At 39.5% G+C, this 17,282-nt stretch overlaps 1 protein-coding gene across 1 annotated transcript in view; it reads left to right on the top strand.

Moving 5' to 3' along the window:
* The first annotated feature begins 144 nt into the window (after positions 1–144).
* Positions 145–17,282, top strand: part of dhx36 (DEAH (Asp-Glu-Ala-His) box polypeptide 36) — a 31,138-nt gene continuing 14,000 nt past the window's right edge. Inside the window, exons 1-12 of the mRNA XM_080460373.1 lie at positions 145–723; positions 3,037–3,194; positions 3,357–3,467; positions 3,596–3,791; positions 5,574–5,612; positions 5,827–5,997; positions 6,156–6,235; positions 10,147–10,221; positions 12,796–12,962; positions 14,379–14,460; positions 14,562–14,702; positions 15,489–15,594. Of these exons, the coding sequence (XP_080316499.1) occupies positions 406–723; positions 3,037–3,194; positions 3,357–3,467; positions 3,596–3,791; positions 5,574–5,612; positions 5,827–5,997; positions 6,156–6,235; positions 10,147–10,221; positions 12,796–12,962; positions 14,379–14,460; positions 14,562–14,702; positions 15,489–15,594 (1,644 nt within the window). The 5' untranslated portion in view covers positions 145–405. The remainder of the gene's footprint in view (positions 724–3,036; positions 3,195–3,356; positions 3,468–3,595; positions 3,792–5,573; positions 5,613–5,826; positions 5,998–6,155; positions 6,236–10,146; positions 10,222–12,795; positions 12,963–14,378; positions 14,461–14,561; positions 14,703–15,488; positions 15,595–17,282) is intronic.

Raw genomic sequence — 17,282 nt, forward strand, 5'->3', positions numbered from 1 at the left:
CAGTAACCTTCCAGTTTACATGTAGCATGGGTATAAATAAATGACCCATGACTACATACTCCCTATCCCGATGCATCTCAACGACAAAACAAACAGCCAATCAGAGAGCGCAATTCATTTAGTCGTCTGTCGACTTTGTCTGACGTCATTTTCACGCGACGTGTCGGAGAGAGACGAGCCTCCGTAGCTATTTGTCATGTATAACTTTATATTGTTGTTGAATGAGTAACTTAGTGCTTCCGTACTCTGCAGCTGTCAAGAAGACATCCGTCGCTCGCTGGAGACGCGTGGTCACGCATTTTTAACGCCAAGAATCCAGCGGATAGAGGGTGTCGCTCAGTAGTTTTAGCACTTAGCTACAAGCTAACGTTAAGGACCTATTGAGAATCCGGTGCGAGCACCGGTATGAGTTACGGATACGGCGGCGGGGGTGGGAGGAGAGGAGGAGGAGGAGGAGGAAGAAGAGGAGGTGGCCGTGGAGGAGGTGGTCGCGGAGGAGGTCGTGGATATAGAGATGGCAGCAGAGAGAGATGGGATAGAGGAGGAGATTGCGATGGAGGAGGAGGAGGAGGTGGAGGTCCAAGGGGCAGCAATTCCGACTTCGACCAGGACCGAGGAGGAGGGCCACGGGACCGTCCTCCTCCGCATCTGAAGGGTCGAGAGATCGGGTTGTGGTACGCCAGATATGGAGCCGTGAGAAGGAAACAAGCCGACAGGAGATCGGTACGGTCCGGTTACACTCTTAATGCATCAACCTGATCATTCTAACCTATATTACACCTTACTTTATCACATTCACTTAAGATTGAATTAATGAACATTGAGTGATTATTTTATTGGCCAGGAGAAAGAATAAGCAGAAGCCAATGGCTAATATATGCCTACCCTAAAAATTATATGGAATAACAGAATATGTGCAACTTGCGATCAAAAACCCTAAACGACAAAAGAACGATTTAAAGAACATAACACACTAATACCACACTATACCCCATAATGTATATTAGTTTTCTCTTTATGTCACTCAAAAATAAACCATCCTCTTCTCTGAACTTACAAAACTCTTGGATGCAAACAGGAATGTTTTTATTCTGAACCTAATGTAATATTAATAACCTTTGTATATATCTTAATTGAAATACTTTGAAATATTGACCAACACATACAGATTTTCTTTTCTCCAAATAATCCATCCAATCATTATTACTCGCCTTTAAAAGCAAAGAGAATCAATAGAAATGTAGTTAGAGGTTTAATTTTTCTATAACAAGAACAATATTTGCAGCACTGTTGAAGGTGAAAAATGTTAGTGTCAAGACATACATTTAATACACTTTAAATGAAGCAAAGGCCCTATTTTATCAAGGCCTGTTTTTCAGTTTCCTTAATGCGTTGTCCATCAAACCTATTGACTATTTCATACAATTTCTAATAATGTGAAAACAGGCAGGACTACACAGCACAGCACCTATCTAAGCATGCGTTGCAAAGTTCTCTGAAAGAAACCAGGGGAGCAATGATACAGTCACTGAAAAGAATAAGATACAACACAGCTTTACAGGTAAAAATATTAAAACTGAAACTTATCATTGTTTAAAAAGGAATCCATTCCTGATAAAGAAGCAAATAATTAACAATACATAACTCAAAACACGTATTAAAATGTAAGCCTGTTATTTAAATTGTTATAGTGGTAGCGTATTATTATTCAGCTGGTCTATTTAAATAAAATACCAGGCACCATGGATAAAATGTTACTTTCAATATCAATTTACGGTTCCAATATCCCCTTTAAGGCTGAATCTTCCTGTTGTGAAGTTGGGAGGAATCTTGAACTTGCAGGGCAGGCATACCAGGACCCAGTTAAAAAAACAATTATTTACCTATTGAGACCTGATGCAGGATTTCCATGCCTTTATTTCAGTATTTGCAGTTGTGGGATTCTATCTTCAGGTAAGGATACGATATTTCTTTTCTGCCCATTACCATTCAGTCTGTGAAACGACAGCCTCATATGCAAGTGTCCATGTTCTACTATATCTCATCCTAACTGGGCAGCTGTGTAAATTTGTGTCCATATGGGTCAAAATAGTTGTGCTATCTGAAATACACTGTGTGGGATCAGGTTATGTCATTGGAAACTGGTTCTGGATACTGGCTTCTACTTTTTTAGGATTGTGCATGCTGATCTCACCCAGATCCTGAGACTTCACGTGTGTTAATAATAATAATAATAATAATAATATTATCAATGCAATATATTTAGAAGCACCTTCAAAGGATCTCAAGTTCATTTCACATAAAAGCACACAAAACCTGACAAACAGAAATATAATCAAATACAATGAAATCAGAATGTGATATGTTATAAGGGGTAACTTGAATGAGTGAAATTGGAGTTCCTATGGTAGTGCGCACCAAAGTCTGGGAGGGAGAGTGGCTCAAAGATCTCAATTCTATGAAAGAGAGGTGGACATGAGGAATGGTGAGAGGGACCTGAGTGTATGGCAGTGTGTGCTTATTGAGTTCAGTTAATTATGAAGAATCAAGATATATAACAGGAGCCGGTGATGCTATTATTGAGTTTAGTGAATGGACAAAGACCTGAAAAGTAGACACACATTCCTTCAACGTATGAAACAGACATGTTTTTCGATAAAAAGACCGCTTGGATTTCTCGATTCAATATAATAAATTTTTCTGAATATTGCCAAGCATATAAGTGGTTACAGGTCTTCAAGATGTTGCCCATCATCTCTAATGCGTTCATGTTTCATCACTCTCTGAAGAGAGATGCATTTCTGTCTCTTTGGGCTTTCGTTTGAGCATTCTGAACAAATTAACCCCAAAATGAAGTTTACATCTCGAGGTTTCATTGGTACTTGTACTTCACAGTTCCGATGGAACAATACTGGATTCATATGACTGTTCGAGTGGTATTTATTAAAAAGGACACTCCTAAAACCGTGTTTCGAACGTACCCCAATTTAGGTGCAATCAGGTCTGAATTTTTCCCTTTTGTCTTTGTGTATTCAGCGGGCAGTCGTCCAGATGGATGAGGCCAGAGAGCAGCACATTACGAAGCTGCTTTCCTCGGTCCAAAACGACCAGTCTGGCCCACCGAGAGACAGCAGGGTGGGAAGAGCTTCTACGTCCGACAACTGGCAGACGGCTGCCAACAGTAGTGGTTATTGGTGAGAACAGCTTGCGTAATTCTTCCATTTGTGACTCTCATGCTGTAGATTTAAGCTTACGGTAGGATAAATGGGAAAAAATTTAAAGTGTAAAACTTTCTGCCCTCTCTGATTTTCCTTTCCTGCTCTAACTGCTAACAATTTTTTTTTTTTTTCCATCAGTTACTTTGATGGGGACATGCCTGAAGAGGTTAAAAGACAAAATGAGATAAATTCTGAAGATGAAGACGAAATTAATCAAGACGGGAAGAAACGTTCTCAAACATCAAAAAGGTAACCTTTAAGAAAGAGGAAATGCAAACTTAAGGAGAACTCCCCTATTCAATAATGTATACTGTCCGAGCACAGCATTATCAGATAATTACCTTAATTGTGGATAACAAACTGCAAATGTGTTTTAGATCCTCGAAAGCAGCATGTAAAGATGAAACTCCAGATCAGTGGGATGAAGAAGAACTGCAAGATGAAGAGGAACCGCAGCCAGAGAGGATGGATAAGGATGCAGTGTTTTTATTCCATAAAGTAGTCCGAGACAAGTCACTGGATGAATACTTGAAGGTCGACCTGCAAAACAGGAACAAGAACAATGACATGCTGGTGAGTGTGTTGACTGGTCTACAGTTTGCTATGAATAGAATCAACAAGGTCTTCAGACTACTCTACCGTTTCTCTATGCTTTCAGGTAACCCGGTGTCGTGGATTTAAAAAAAAAAAATCTCATCTGCATTTAAAGTTACTCCACCAGAATCCACACGGGGCAAAATGAAAACTTTAGGACCCAGTCATAGTTGTTGATGTACATCTCTAATACGTCTTCAAGACCTTCCTGAAGGAAATTCGTCATTACACTCATAGAAACACGTATTTCCAGCGTTTAAATTTTGCGCAACATACCGAGGTTTGTTGACGTCTCGCTGTCACGGAAACTCCCGAACGTTCCCGAGGCATTGTGTCTCCAAATCCCGTTTGTACAGTCAATCTTGCGAGATCTCGATTCTCTTTGGACAAACGATTCAACAATCATTTTTAACATTTAAGGCTGTTCTCGTAGCTTGAATGCTCTTTTCTTTGAGAAAGTCTGGCTTTTTTTATTCAGTTTGAATAAATTGATATTTTTGCTTGAGCTTCCGAGACGCCATCTTGGATATCCCAGAAAGCCGTGCGCCCAGGGAAATTTCCAAGTTGGAAATGAGTGGTAATGGTCTTGTTTTCGTGTGTTGGGTTCATTTTCTGCGCAGAAGTGAAACCTTTTATGGGATGTATAATTTTAAAAATAAATTCCTGGTGGAGTATCTTTAAATCCTCCAGACTATTAAATTAATTTGTAAAACCGTTATTTGAATCGGAGCAATTAGTTCTACCATAAACTCTGCTTGTTTGCAGGAAGTTGTGATGAATGGGTCAATATGGAGGGTTTGCGTGATGCTGTTGTGCTGCACTGCATTCCAGTGATTCTTATACATTTCAAAGGATTGTCTGACATAATGGGAACGTCTGTCAATATATATTGCATTGCAGTTTGACACCACGAGAAAATGCAACCACAAAAATTGTTTATTCTAACAAATTAAAACTGATACTGAGAATATTATTGCACAATGTCGCGCCAATCCACAGCAGATCACACACAAATACCGAACAAAACGGCTCACGAGGCCATACTAAAACAAGAAATGAGGTGGAGAGCTGTGTCTTAATATCGGTGTTTTTCCGCCAGGATCATTTCCCTGTTGACTCTGCCATTCACAGCTTAACTGATGGGTCTGTTTACAAGTCTAAATGCTTGACAAACAATATGGCTGATGCATCACATATATGCATAATAATGAAATATTTGTCTGGATACTTTCCATAACCATAAAAGCTAAACTGTTTAATATCCAGAAATTTCAAAACCACATGAAAGCAGAGAAATAAAGCTTTATACTAGTCACTGCAGTAGCCCCTTTGGATTTCACCTATACGACTGTCCAATGAGAGAAACAACACTAGTGTCACCCAATAGTAACATGAGCGCCCCGGTAGCATTAAAAACACAGAGTAGTATTGAACAACCGCCAAATAATGGAAGTTGAAATTATCTTTTTACAAAAGGGACAGAAACACTCTCATTGCACATTATTTTGTTTTTTTTCTACAGTCATAAAATGGAAATGACTCGAGGCGTACTAGTTGTAATGACGTTGTACAGGTTGTTTGATTAACATGCTTTTGTTTCACAGTGTAATAATATTGTCACGCTAATTAATTTATCTGTGCAGACTATGCATATTTACCAAATTGCTGTAATGATCGAGTTTTAAAGTCAAACAGTTGCTCATGATTGTTCTTCGTTATTTAACTTTGATTTTGTCTGGTGTTTACTATTTTGTCCTTCAGAAATTCAGAGAAAAACTGCCGTCGTATGCCAAAAAAGAGGCAAGTATTTGATTTCATACTATCGTTTTTATCCAAACGTCATTATGTGTTATCTTTTGCCATTCAATCTATAATAACTCATCTGCTCTCTCTACGTTTGTACAATCTACATTGCTTTTGCATTTTTTTTTTTTTAATTTTAAAAAAATTTTTACACTTTGTTGATGAAAAGTGCAATAGAAATAAATGAGCCTCACTTTGCTTTTCCTTACAGGAGCTGGTGGAAATGATTAACGCGAACCGTGTCCTGGTGGTGAGCGGTGAGACCGGATGTGGAAAGACCACTCAGGTCACCCAGTTCATCCTGGACGACCATATAAACAGAGGCGTCGGCTCAATGTGCCGGGTGGTCTGCACACAGCCTCGCCGCATCAGCGCCATCTCTGTACGTAAAGATTCTGAAGCGACTTAACTTTCATTCCGTAACCTGTGTACGACGGTGGATATATTTCCTTCGTCTTTCGTGGTGATATAACAGATGATCACAATACCAACGCTGTGTTTATATGTGTGTGTGTGTGTGTGTGTTTTGTTTCTTGGCAGGTAGCAGAGCGTGTAGCAGCGGAAAGGGCAGAAAGTGTTGGGAACGCAAACTCTTGTGGTTACCAAATCCGCCTACAGAGGTAAGAAAGTCTTTTCAAACACCTGCTCATGCATAAAATGGAAGTAAGTGTGTTTGTTAAATATGCTCACTGTTCGACTGGCACCCACAAACTGGTTTTGTGCTCAAGAAACAAAAAAAGAATATCTTCTGTTATAAGTCCACACTAAATATTGCACCCAAGGTGTGTTGGATACCACAGGAACATTTCAGCTTTTCTTCAGCTGGGCTGATTTAGTTTTAGTTTTCCTTGGGCTGACGAGACAAATGTTTGAGGTTTTGACCCGAGGTTGTCACTGTGTGGGACACAGATCTTAAACACCAGTCTCACAACCTTTAAGCTTTTTGGTTCAAATCCCCAAATTTGTTTTTAAATCATAAGATATTATCGTTAACTATTGTTGGGAACAACAGGCAATCAGATGCGTGACACTTCGCATGCTAGTTGGATATTTTCAATGGGAAATGCCCGGTAAATCTTTAAATATCAATTAGGCCGCGTCTTGTGGTTATACATTGTTATTGTCACAATACATCTTCTTTCATAATTTTAATCTGACTACACCCACTGTAAATTCAGTTGTAGGAATGCGTGCTTTATTAAAACAATTCATGGTTTTACTCTCTTCTTATTGCTTTTTAATCTGATTTCTTCTCAAAGATTAAATAGAAACTTGAGGTGCTTGCTTGGCGGCTCACAGTGTGACAAAATTGAACCTCGTAAACTCGAAACTTCCAAACATTTGCAGTTATTTCAAGATTAAATTCTGTCATGCCTGAGTTACGTTGCATGTCGAAGAGATAGAAAGCTTGATGGACTCTCACATTGTAATGTGAAATATGCCTCTGTGACCTATGGCTGCTCTTCATTACTGTCAAGACTATCTGATTTGGTTATCGAGTCTCTTAGTGCAAGGGCCAAATTGGGCTAGATAAGGGAAATATAGCATGAATTAATTCCACAGGAAATTGTTTTTGAAGAAGAGCTGGATTATTAGATAGGAATAGCGATCTGCGAACACGCTCAGGAAGAGACGGACAAAGTCGTCTGCAGCGAAACACGGCGGAGCAATCTAAAATGGGTTTTCTACAATGGACATGCGGGGTGGGAGAGGAGGAAGAGCGGAGAATGAGACACATGCAGTTGGAGGAGAGAGAAAAGGAGAGACCAGGCCTAATAGAAGGGGAGATTGATGCTGGGGATTAGAGGCGAAAAGATGGGAAGAAAATGATTACTGTCGGAAGAAATGGTAACGGTGATAGACCGAATCTACTATCATTTTCCACATTTTCTCAATCTTCACCGGAGCTAGTGTTTTTTTCTTTTCTTTGCATCTTGCTGCAATACTTTCAATTCATAGATCTCTTGTAAACCCATAACAAAAGCAATACTCGTTATTGTCGTCCATTTATTGTAGAACAGCTTCAGCTTTTCTTTCTTTTTCTTTTGTAAAGCAGTGCTCTGAGAGTGGGTATATGCAAAATGACACCAGCTGTCCAAAAGTTTATACCTCCAATTTTATTGTTTTCTTCCAGTGGATTACAACTATATTCAAACTAGGCCCAAACTCAACCAGAATGTATGTGATGTGCTCTCTGCAAGCCTGACATGCACTGACTCCTTTAAAGATTCATTCTAGTTCATTTGTTTTTGCATTATTGTAGAGAATTATTGCATTATCTTTTTTGATTTTTGATTTTGATTTAGAAGTTGATTCATTTTTACTCTCCTCTGGGATTTAAATGATATGATGAAGTTTTTAAGATTCGTTATGACAATAAGACACATTTTGTTATTGTGTGAATGAAATAAACTATCGAGATACCGTCCTCCATCAGCCAAATACAAGAAAAAAACTAATACAGATGGTTATTTTGATTGTGAGACATGATGAAAGAAAATGGCTGTAAAAAAACTAAACAAAACAGACACTTGTATTATGCTTGTTTAAATGTTATGAATATATGATAGCAGGGAGGAGACAAACAGTTGCAATATTCCAGTTTATAACCAGTTCAGAAATGCTGTAAACAAAAAAAAAAACCCAAAACAACAACTGGTTTACGTGTTTACGAGTCCATACATATGCAATGACATAACATGTAGTGGTATTTGTACTGCTATGTTTGTTGTCTTTTGCCTTCTGTGCCCATCTTATTTCTGCGTCACCTCCAATTCCTCATTTTTTTTTAAATTTTTTTATTTATTTACATTTTTTCACACATGCGCTGATGTAAAAAGAGGACTAAATATAACAAAGTCAACATCTGCTCTGAAAAAAAAGAAAAGATAGCGCTGTCCCGTGTTTTGAAATTGGGTCCAAGAAGAGCTTGTACTGCTATTTCTAAGTACAAATCCTAAAGCATCAAGAATTTCAGTATTTGTTTACTTTTTACAAATAGTATTGCAATAGCAAAACTCCACAACATTATCTCATATTAAATGTTTAATTGCTGCCCTCGTTAACAGATATAAAAGCAATAGCTGCAGGTTGTCCTGAGGAATAGGTTACTTTTACTTCAGTGTAAGTTGCCGTAAACAAAAGTGTTTTAAACTCTGATTTAAATGAGTTTCCAGCGTCAGAATCAACTATTCTGCATATTTGGAGTGTAGAGAAACTAAAGGCTGCTTCAGCTGGTGTGATTTTGCTCTCGAACGTGTTCCAGATGAGGTTGGTGGTTTTGGGTGCAAACATTTATTACCAAAAAAGTATTTTGGTAAAGCAACAATGAAGTCAACAACCATAACCATTGTCTCATGGATCTCTTATCCAGAACATAAGCTGAACGACTAACCTGTTTCGGAGCAGGTTAGGTCATCACGTTATTTTACCCCCGGTAAGAAGTGAACCAGTATCGTAGTAAGGAAAACCCTGGCTTGATCCCTGAAGTTGCCTCAATAAGAGAAAATCCCACTTCAGGCCTGAAGTGTCGCAGACTGCTGTCTCACGTCCGGGAAACTCGGTGCTCACAGGCTGTTTGTGAATAATCGAATAACCACAGAGCAGCAAATCTATGAATCAGCTGTGTGTTTATCAGGAGAGGCTCAGCAGCTCCTGTTTGCCCTCAGGCTTCTCAGCAGCTTGATATCACCTCGCCCCTGGCGAAGCTGTCGTGCAGTGCATTATTGACTTTCTAAGCCCGGCACAGACACTGTTAAATGTTACAAATCTATTTGGGAATCAGTATAATTCACTGAGATAATTGATGTTTTATCTGTCTCCTTGCTGCGTTATTGTGTCACCTGTGTTTTGAGCAGTCGAGGAGGCTCACCGTTTGTTTCACAGCTCTGTTTGTTTTCATTTTTTGTGTTGACTCTGTTGAGCAGCTTATAATTCTGTTCTGCACTTTGTGCCTCGTGAAACATTTATGTCAGTTTTATCCCCTTTGCTGTTTGTCAAAGTTTTCTTTTTGAAATATCACACTTGCATTAATTATACAACAAAGCCTTTATTGAGGTTCAGTTGTTAGTGAAATGCTGTTTCCCGGGGACAATCCCTTTGTTTTTTGGCCAGAATCAACCTCATTTAAAGTCTTTCGATAATGATTTGTTGGATGATTGTTCTTGAGTGATGAATCCTGAAGCTAAAACACAGTATGACTATGGTTACTATATATATGGAATATTTTAGAGCAATACCAGCCTCAGCTTTATGCGATAGGTTCCCTTTCAACATTCAGCCAAGAGAAAAGAATGTTTGAACAGAGTCCACCAACTCCTCAGTGTATCACAACCAATTAAAAAAAATACAGAAAAGGCAATTACACGGTTTACAATTTTAGGAAAAAATAGAGATTATCAGATCAACCCTGCTGTCACGGTGGTAACACATTCACTCATATTTAACCTCGTCTTAAATTTTGTGTCATTTGAGAAATGTAAAATCTTTTTCTCCTATTTTCTTTCTTTCTTTTTTTTTTACATTTTTACAGCCGGTTACCACGGAGACAAGGTTCAATCCTGTACTGTACAACTGGCATTATCCTTCAGTGGCTTCGATCAGACCGGTGAGTCTTCTCCCCTCCCTGCTCTCTCATCCTCATCACATCTTCTCCCTGCATTTTTTCTCGCTCTTCCTTTTCATACCTCCATTCCAGCTGTCCTTCCTTCTTCCCCCCATGGATTTGTGGCAGATTCTACTGAAAGATTCATTAGTATGGGTCCCCATGCACATAGCAGAGAAATAAACTCACTCGCACACACACAGCCATTGTTGACTCATCCCTGCACGCTCATCCTTGCATTCAGAATGTCTTCAGAGTGAAAAAACTAAACAAAAAACAAAGCATAATTTAAGTGAGTGCGCCAGCTTTGCCTTATTCTCTTGTTGTTTTGCCTCATGCGCTTTGAGATACCGTACTTGGCATGTCTTTACAGATCTATTTTCGGACTGCTTGTTGGACAAATTGCAAGTTTTTCACTTTAAGGTGATTTTACACACCTACTATAAAAAATAAATAAATTAAAAAAAATAGACAATCCCTGTGGATGATAATTGTCAGAGTGAATCCTCTTCGTCAAAATACCGTTTCTCCAGTATCCTCCTTCCTAACACCAACTGCCTGTGTACGCTTACTCATCGCATCCATGAATGTCCTTACTTGCCCTCCTCTTCTCCTTCTCTTGTCTGGCAGCTTCACTCTCTCAGCTTCCTTTTCCTGACACACATGATCAAACTGTCTCAACTTTATCTTGCCCACTTTCCAACCAAATCTTCAACCTTCAGTTAAAAGAGGAATAATCATTTCCAGTCTGCTCACTCTCTGGGAAAACCTCCCCATCCTCCATCTGACACCCTCAGCCTTGTGTCTTTTGGTCAGCACCCCATCACTGAACCGTACAAAACCGTTGGTCTCGCCATCGTCGTTTTTTTAATGCCCGCCAGCCGTGGGATTCAAACCTCAAATACCAGTGATTGTGGTTGTGCTGCAATCTAAAATGTGTCAAATCTTGGCAAAATACTGAAATTGTGCATGTTTTCCTTGTGAGAATTAATGGTGGGTTGCAGTGGAGTTATAGCACCTGGTGGACTGTAGTTTGGCAGAGTTAAAGCTGCTAACGTGCACACTCCATACCAGACGTGGGCAGGTAACAGCCCACGGGCCACATGTGGCACCTGCGTCCATTTTGTGTCGTGTCACAGCCAATTTCCAAATATAAATATGTTATTGTGTTTCACAGGTGATCGGGGGGAGTATGGTCAATTTAAGCACATGGCAACCAGATAACAAACGTTGTTGCTATGTAAGTTCTGTGATGCTTTTGTGTCGCATGGGGCAAAAAGTTAGGGACATCTTGTTTTTGTCTCATAAAGAATGATGTGTAGTTTTGCAGTCTGAGTTTCAAGGGTGACCTGTGTCTGCGCTTTTGGAACATCTGTGCTACTTTTTGTAACCTTGGGAGTCTAAAGTGCAGGATCTTTCTCAAAACAATTCAGCCTTTACTCGGGCGCTGACTTCATAGTGAGACGAAACCCTGGACAATCATCTAAAAGGTTGTACTGTGACCTTGTCTCTTCTGGCAAGAGTATTGTAATAAAATTGTCTTCAACTTTTTAAATCGCTCTCAGTCTAATTCCTGTGTATTCTGTCTCCCTGAGGTTTTTATTAGGAAATTCTCCCCACAGAAATTCTTGTGGTTGGGATGCTGATTCAAATATTTGCCTCATGCAGGGAGGAGAAAATATTTGTGCTCCTCACAATGATCAGAGTTGCCTATTTTTCATGTTGACATGTCGTTGCACAATGAACTGGACAACAAAAAAAAACAATTTCTGGAATGGATCGAGCGGTGAAAATGCTATAACTTAGTTATAAAATAAAAAAAACCTCTTGTCAGAAGTTAAAATGATGTTACCGAGGCCTTAAAATTGTTTTAAAAAGAAGTTATTTATAAGGAATTTTCACTCAAGCGTCATTGTCTAAGAGCTATATAGCGATTTGTTTTGACAAATGGTTTCTTAAACCGAACAAGAGAAGTCTCCTCAGCGTGGGTAGTAAACATAGCCATAATGGAGAGAAAATTACAGAGTGGGGACAAATAGTTTGTCACTCTTCAAACATTGAGAGCAGTGGCTTTCAAAGTGCCGGCTGGGCCTCCGATAGGCGCACCACTGAGCTTCGGGGAGACGCAGCAAGGGAGAAGCCTTTATGCCGTGATTTGTATCTTTTTTGCTATTAGCTTTTATTAAGAAATGATAAAAAAAAAATAATAATAAATGAGTGGAGGATAAAATGTTTACTTTGTCGAAACACATTTTTGAACTGAATTTAAATAATTTTAATGGTTACAAGTTACAATTCGGAAATATTGACTGCAAAAAGCAACTTCCACTGTAGCAGACTATATAAAATAACTTACTACATACTTTAAACTATTAGCTTCACATTGCTGTTTAGGTTTCAGTGTAAGATTACCCCACTTTTTCAGACTATCAAGAATAAAAGCCTGTCTTATATTCAGACCAATGTGGTATTTGACATAAGTGTTTGGAGGAAATACATCCCGATAAGCTTTAAAAAAAACAAAACAAACTCATGTTGATTTATTTTCCTTGGATTTTTTTTTTTTTTTTTTTTTAGGTTGTTGTCCAGTGTCAGTCACCTGGTGTTGGATGAAATCCACGAGAGGAATCTGCAATCAGATGTTTTGCTCGTCATTGTGAAGGACTTGCTGAGCCTTCGGGACGATCTCAAGGTCATCCTCATGAGTGCCACTCTCAACGCTGAGAAGTTTTCCAAATATTTTGGTATGCAATCCAGCAAATCACATATTTTCTCTGCTGTTAACTATTGCCTGAGCAAATGTGCTGTCAAATTGGTTAGAAATGATTCTACTAGACAGACTTCAGCAATAAATTGGCACCACTGGTGAGCAGTTTGGCTTTAAAAGTAATCGTGGAACTGATCTGTGTTTATATGCTCTGAAAGAGGCTGTAAACAGGTACACAAGGCAGAACTCCACCATGTTTCTGTGCTTTTTGGACGCCTCCAAAGCATTTGAACCATGGGAAACTATTTGAGAAACAAGTGCAATCAGAGATTTCTGACTTCCGTCAAGGATAAAACGTGGACACAGGGAGATGACACATACTGCACTCCACATCGAGATCAACTGCCTTTATCATTTATGTAGTTTGGTGATCGCCAAGATAAGACGTCATATTTTGAAGTGAACATTTTCAATTGTAACAATTTGATCTGGATCATGACTAAAATTTAATGGGTTCTTCCTTTGATCAAAATGTATCTGTGTACCAATGTTCATGAAAATCCGCAAATTAGCTTTTGACATATCTTGTTAACCGACAAATAAACGCGGGGGATTTTGTAACCTACTTGGCGGAGGTAATTACAGCACCGTGGTGTTGCGCCCCAGCTAATATGGGCGTTGCATTTTTGGTATACAAACCAAACTATGCGTCTGAGATCAGGGCAAACAACTTCTGAACCTCATCAAATGACAAATGGAGTTGGACAGGGTGGAATTCTGTCCCCCATGCTGTTTAATCTCGATATAGACAATCTCTCTCAAGTATTAGGACAATGTAAGATGGAATACATGGTGGGAGACCAACTCCTAAACCATCTTCTTCATGCAGATGATCTTGTCGAAATGTCACCATATTCTTCTGGGCTACAACAAGTGCTCAGATCTGCTCTGAATGTGGGGGACAATTTGACATTAAGTTTAACACCAAAAAGTGTGTGGTTAGGATTGTGCCGACCAAGGACAACCGTAACATTGCGCTTCCCGCATTCTATCCATCTGGAAGTGAGCTTAATATTGTGGACAAAGTCAAATACCTCGATCATGTGACCAGGAGTGATCTTCATGGTGATGAGGACATACAAAGACACTATGGCAAGTTAAATGCACAAACTAACATACTGGCATTTAAATTTAGCTTGTGTAAGGTAAGGAGCCAAACTTCAATAGCTTCAAGTTGCATATAAACGATGCCCTGCGTTTGCTCTTGAAGGTCCCAAGGTGGACCCGTGCCACTCAGTTGTTTCTGATAAATAACGTGTCCACTCTCAATGCTGCTATCAGAAATCTTGTATTTAAATTTCGGAACAGACTGGAGCTGTCCAACAATGGAATTAAAACTGATTTTTTTTCTTCTTTTCTTTTAATCTTTTAACTTGTGCCTCCTTCCCTTCAGGCAACTGTCCAATGATTCACATTCCTGGTCTGACGTTCCCGGTCGAAGAGTTCCTACTGGAGGAAGTTGTCGAGTTAATCAGGTAAAACTACATGACTCCTGAACACACTTATGTAGAAAGGGCTATAGCTTCACATGCACACTCTCACAATCTGGATTCATGTAACGATGTCTGTTGGCCAGATATCGCCCCCAGAGTAAGGACCGCCGTTCCTCGTGGAAGAGAGGATTTTGGCAAGGGCGCCAATCCAGACCTGAGAAGGAGCAGAAAGAGGCTGAATATAAAGAGAGCTGGCCTTGTTATGCCCGCACACTGCAGGGAAGGTGAGTTGATGTGAACAGCAGGCCAGATAATTTGGTAGAGCAGCTGCCAGGTTGATGGAAATGTTGTTTTGGTGGGAAATGGGACAATTTGGCCCTGACACTCAATTGATGTTTTGTTTTTTTTAAATAAACAGCTTCATTCTCCTTTTAAATATGGCATTCCGATTGAGCCGATTAAGTGTGTAAAGGTCGAATTCTGCAATTATCGTTTTGTCCTGCAAGAAGTGCCGGGAGAGTATTTTGGAGCACTTGCGGTTTGTTACATAAACACTTTGTACATAAAGCAGGTCTAATGTGTATACAGTGGTGTGCCTACACAATATGCAGCTGCAAGGTCTCCTGAAGGATGAAAACATTATTTTGTAGCTTACTGACGCCAGCATGAGATGGTATCACAATATTTTTTTTAAAAACTGTCACTATTGTTTCAAAATGGTAAAAAAAAAAAAAAAAAATGTTAACGATTTTTTTACAAAGAAAACCCTTCCCAGTCTAAAGAAAACTTTGCAAATGGAAAAATTCTTTGGACCTATATAAGACATTTCGTAGCATTAGTAGTTGATGTTGCGTCGACACAAATAGCATCTATTAGTTCACTCATTCTTTTTAATGCAACTTTCAAAGTAGCCTTGGCTTTTTATGTTGGAGGCCCTTCCTGTTGCAGCTGGGATTTAAACCCGACTCCTCCGCTCACGATTGCACCCGACGTGCCATCAAGTTGAAATCCATAATTGTGCATCCCTAATGTGATAAAATATGTTTTCATAATTGTGTGTTCTATTGCAGATACTCTGACGACACCATTGAAGTATTGGAGATGCTGGACGGCGATGACAGGATTGACCTGGAGCTGATCCTTGCTCTGATTCGTCATATTGTGCTCAGTGAAGAGGTCAGTGTAACTCTGTGTCTGCTTTCATTGCAGCAACCGGAGATTGGCACATTTCACAATTTGAAATTACATTTTAATGAAAGCAAATTTGTGCTGCGGACGAAAACGGTGTTTTAGGGAGCAGTCTGTGAGCTCTGAGTCACAGTCACTTGAATATGAATTTGAATAGGCAAAGATCAGTGTTCTTGAACCCAGAAGTTCTTAACATTTAGATCATAGACTCACAGAGAGCGGCGGCCTATGTGGAGGATGACTTGCGATTGAAATGAAAGTCAATATTTGACACAAGCATTTAAGCCAACAAAAGGAGAGAAGTACATTACATTCCTAGGTAGAGCAGATGGAAGGAACAGGAGGGATAGCTTCCTAACACTCTGACATTAGATCAGAGGAAGTAACACCAATCCTGGCAACAGATCTGTGCTAATGAGTGATGGAACAGATGCTCTCCCAACGCACGCCCATTCCCTTTTTTCTCTGGCCAATTCTTGTGAACGTTCCACTTTTTCGAAGCACAGTTCCAGTTTCCTTTTCAGGCTGTGGACACGTGAAAAACAATGTCCACCAAATCAGATGAAAGGAAGCGACGCTCTGTTTTGATGAATCATGTTGCAGTATATTAGCAGTGGTCACTAACCTGGGGCCGGGCTCTCAGTGTGTCAAGTTATAACACCTTAGAACGCTGTATATAATCAAAATCTGTTAGTTTGTCCACTCGGCTTCATTTGAATTATTTGGCGAATCAGAAACCTTAAAGATGATCCAGGGACATTAGACTCAACTCATGTAGGCCAGTACCAACCTATGTAATCTGCAAAAGCACATTTATAGACAATACCATTCAATAAAATGTATTTTCATTACAAAGAGGTGAAGACGTCACCTGACGTAGTGCCAGACGGAGGCCGGGCTCAGGTGGAAGACTGGGTTTCCATTATAGTGCTCCGATTCCATACTGTTCACACGTCGAAGTGCCCTCGAGCAAGAAACTGAACCCAAAGCTCCTGGCATGACACTACCATTTGTGCTTGTGAGTGGGTGAATATGACTAACAGTGTAAAGCACTTTAAAACAATAAAGGCTACATTTGCTTTCCAGAAAATTTAATTAATGAGAAACACAATGTTCCCATAATTTAATTCACTCATTAAAATTTCTGCATATTTGATTTCTAATACATAAAGTAAAATCCATTCCAATCATAAGTTTCAGTTTATAAGTCATTCAAAGTAAAAACATCTCTCAGAATGGTACATTTGTTCCTAACATGTTATGTTTTCCCTATTTTTACAATAAAAAAAACCAAACAAACTGTAATCTTTATTATTTATTTGTTTTGACAGTAGCAATAATAGATGAGTGAAAATCTAGCTCAGAAAATAAAAATAGAAGTGAAACATCTGCTGTCACGCTACAAAAATAAAGTCCCAACAATTGTTCATTTTGTTTGCGTCAACTTGTCTGTCGCCTCATTTGTGACAAACACACAGCGGAGAGCAGAGGAGAAAGACGGCCCGGTCCCAGAACGAGGAGCGACTAACGCAGACAGACAGAATAATTATCCTTTCACCATATGAAGCCATATCTCCATCAGTCACAGCCTCAGTGAGCCAGTCGACCAGTTGATTCGCTGTGGCACAGGCACACGGCTGGGAGAGAACCGGCTGATTTACTGTGACGGCGCTCTG

Source organism: Lipophrys pholis (genome assembly GCF_963383615.2).
Source record: "Lipophrys pholis genome assembly, chromosome: 3".
Classification (NCBI taxonomy): Eukaryota; Metazoa; Chordata; class Actinopteri; order Blenniiformes; family Blenniidae; genus Lipophrys; species Lipophrys pholis.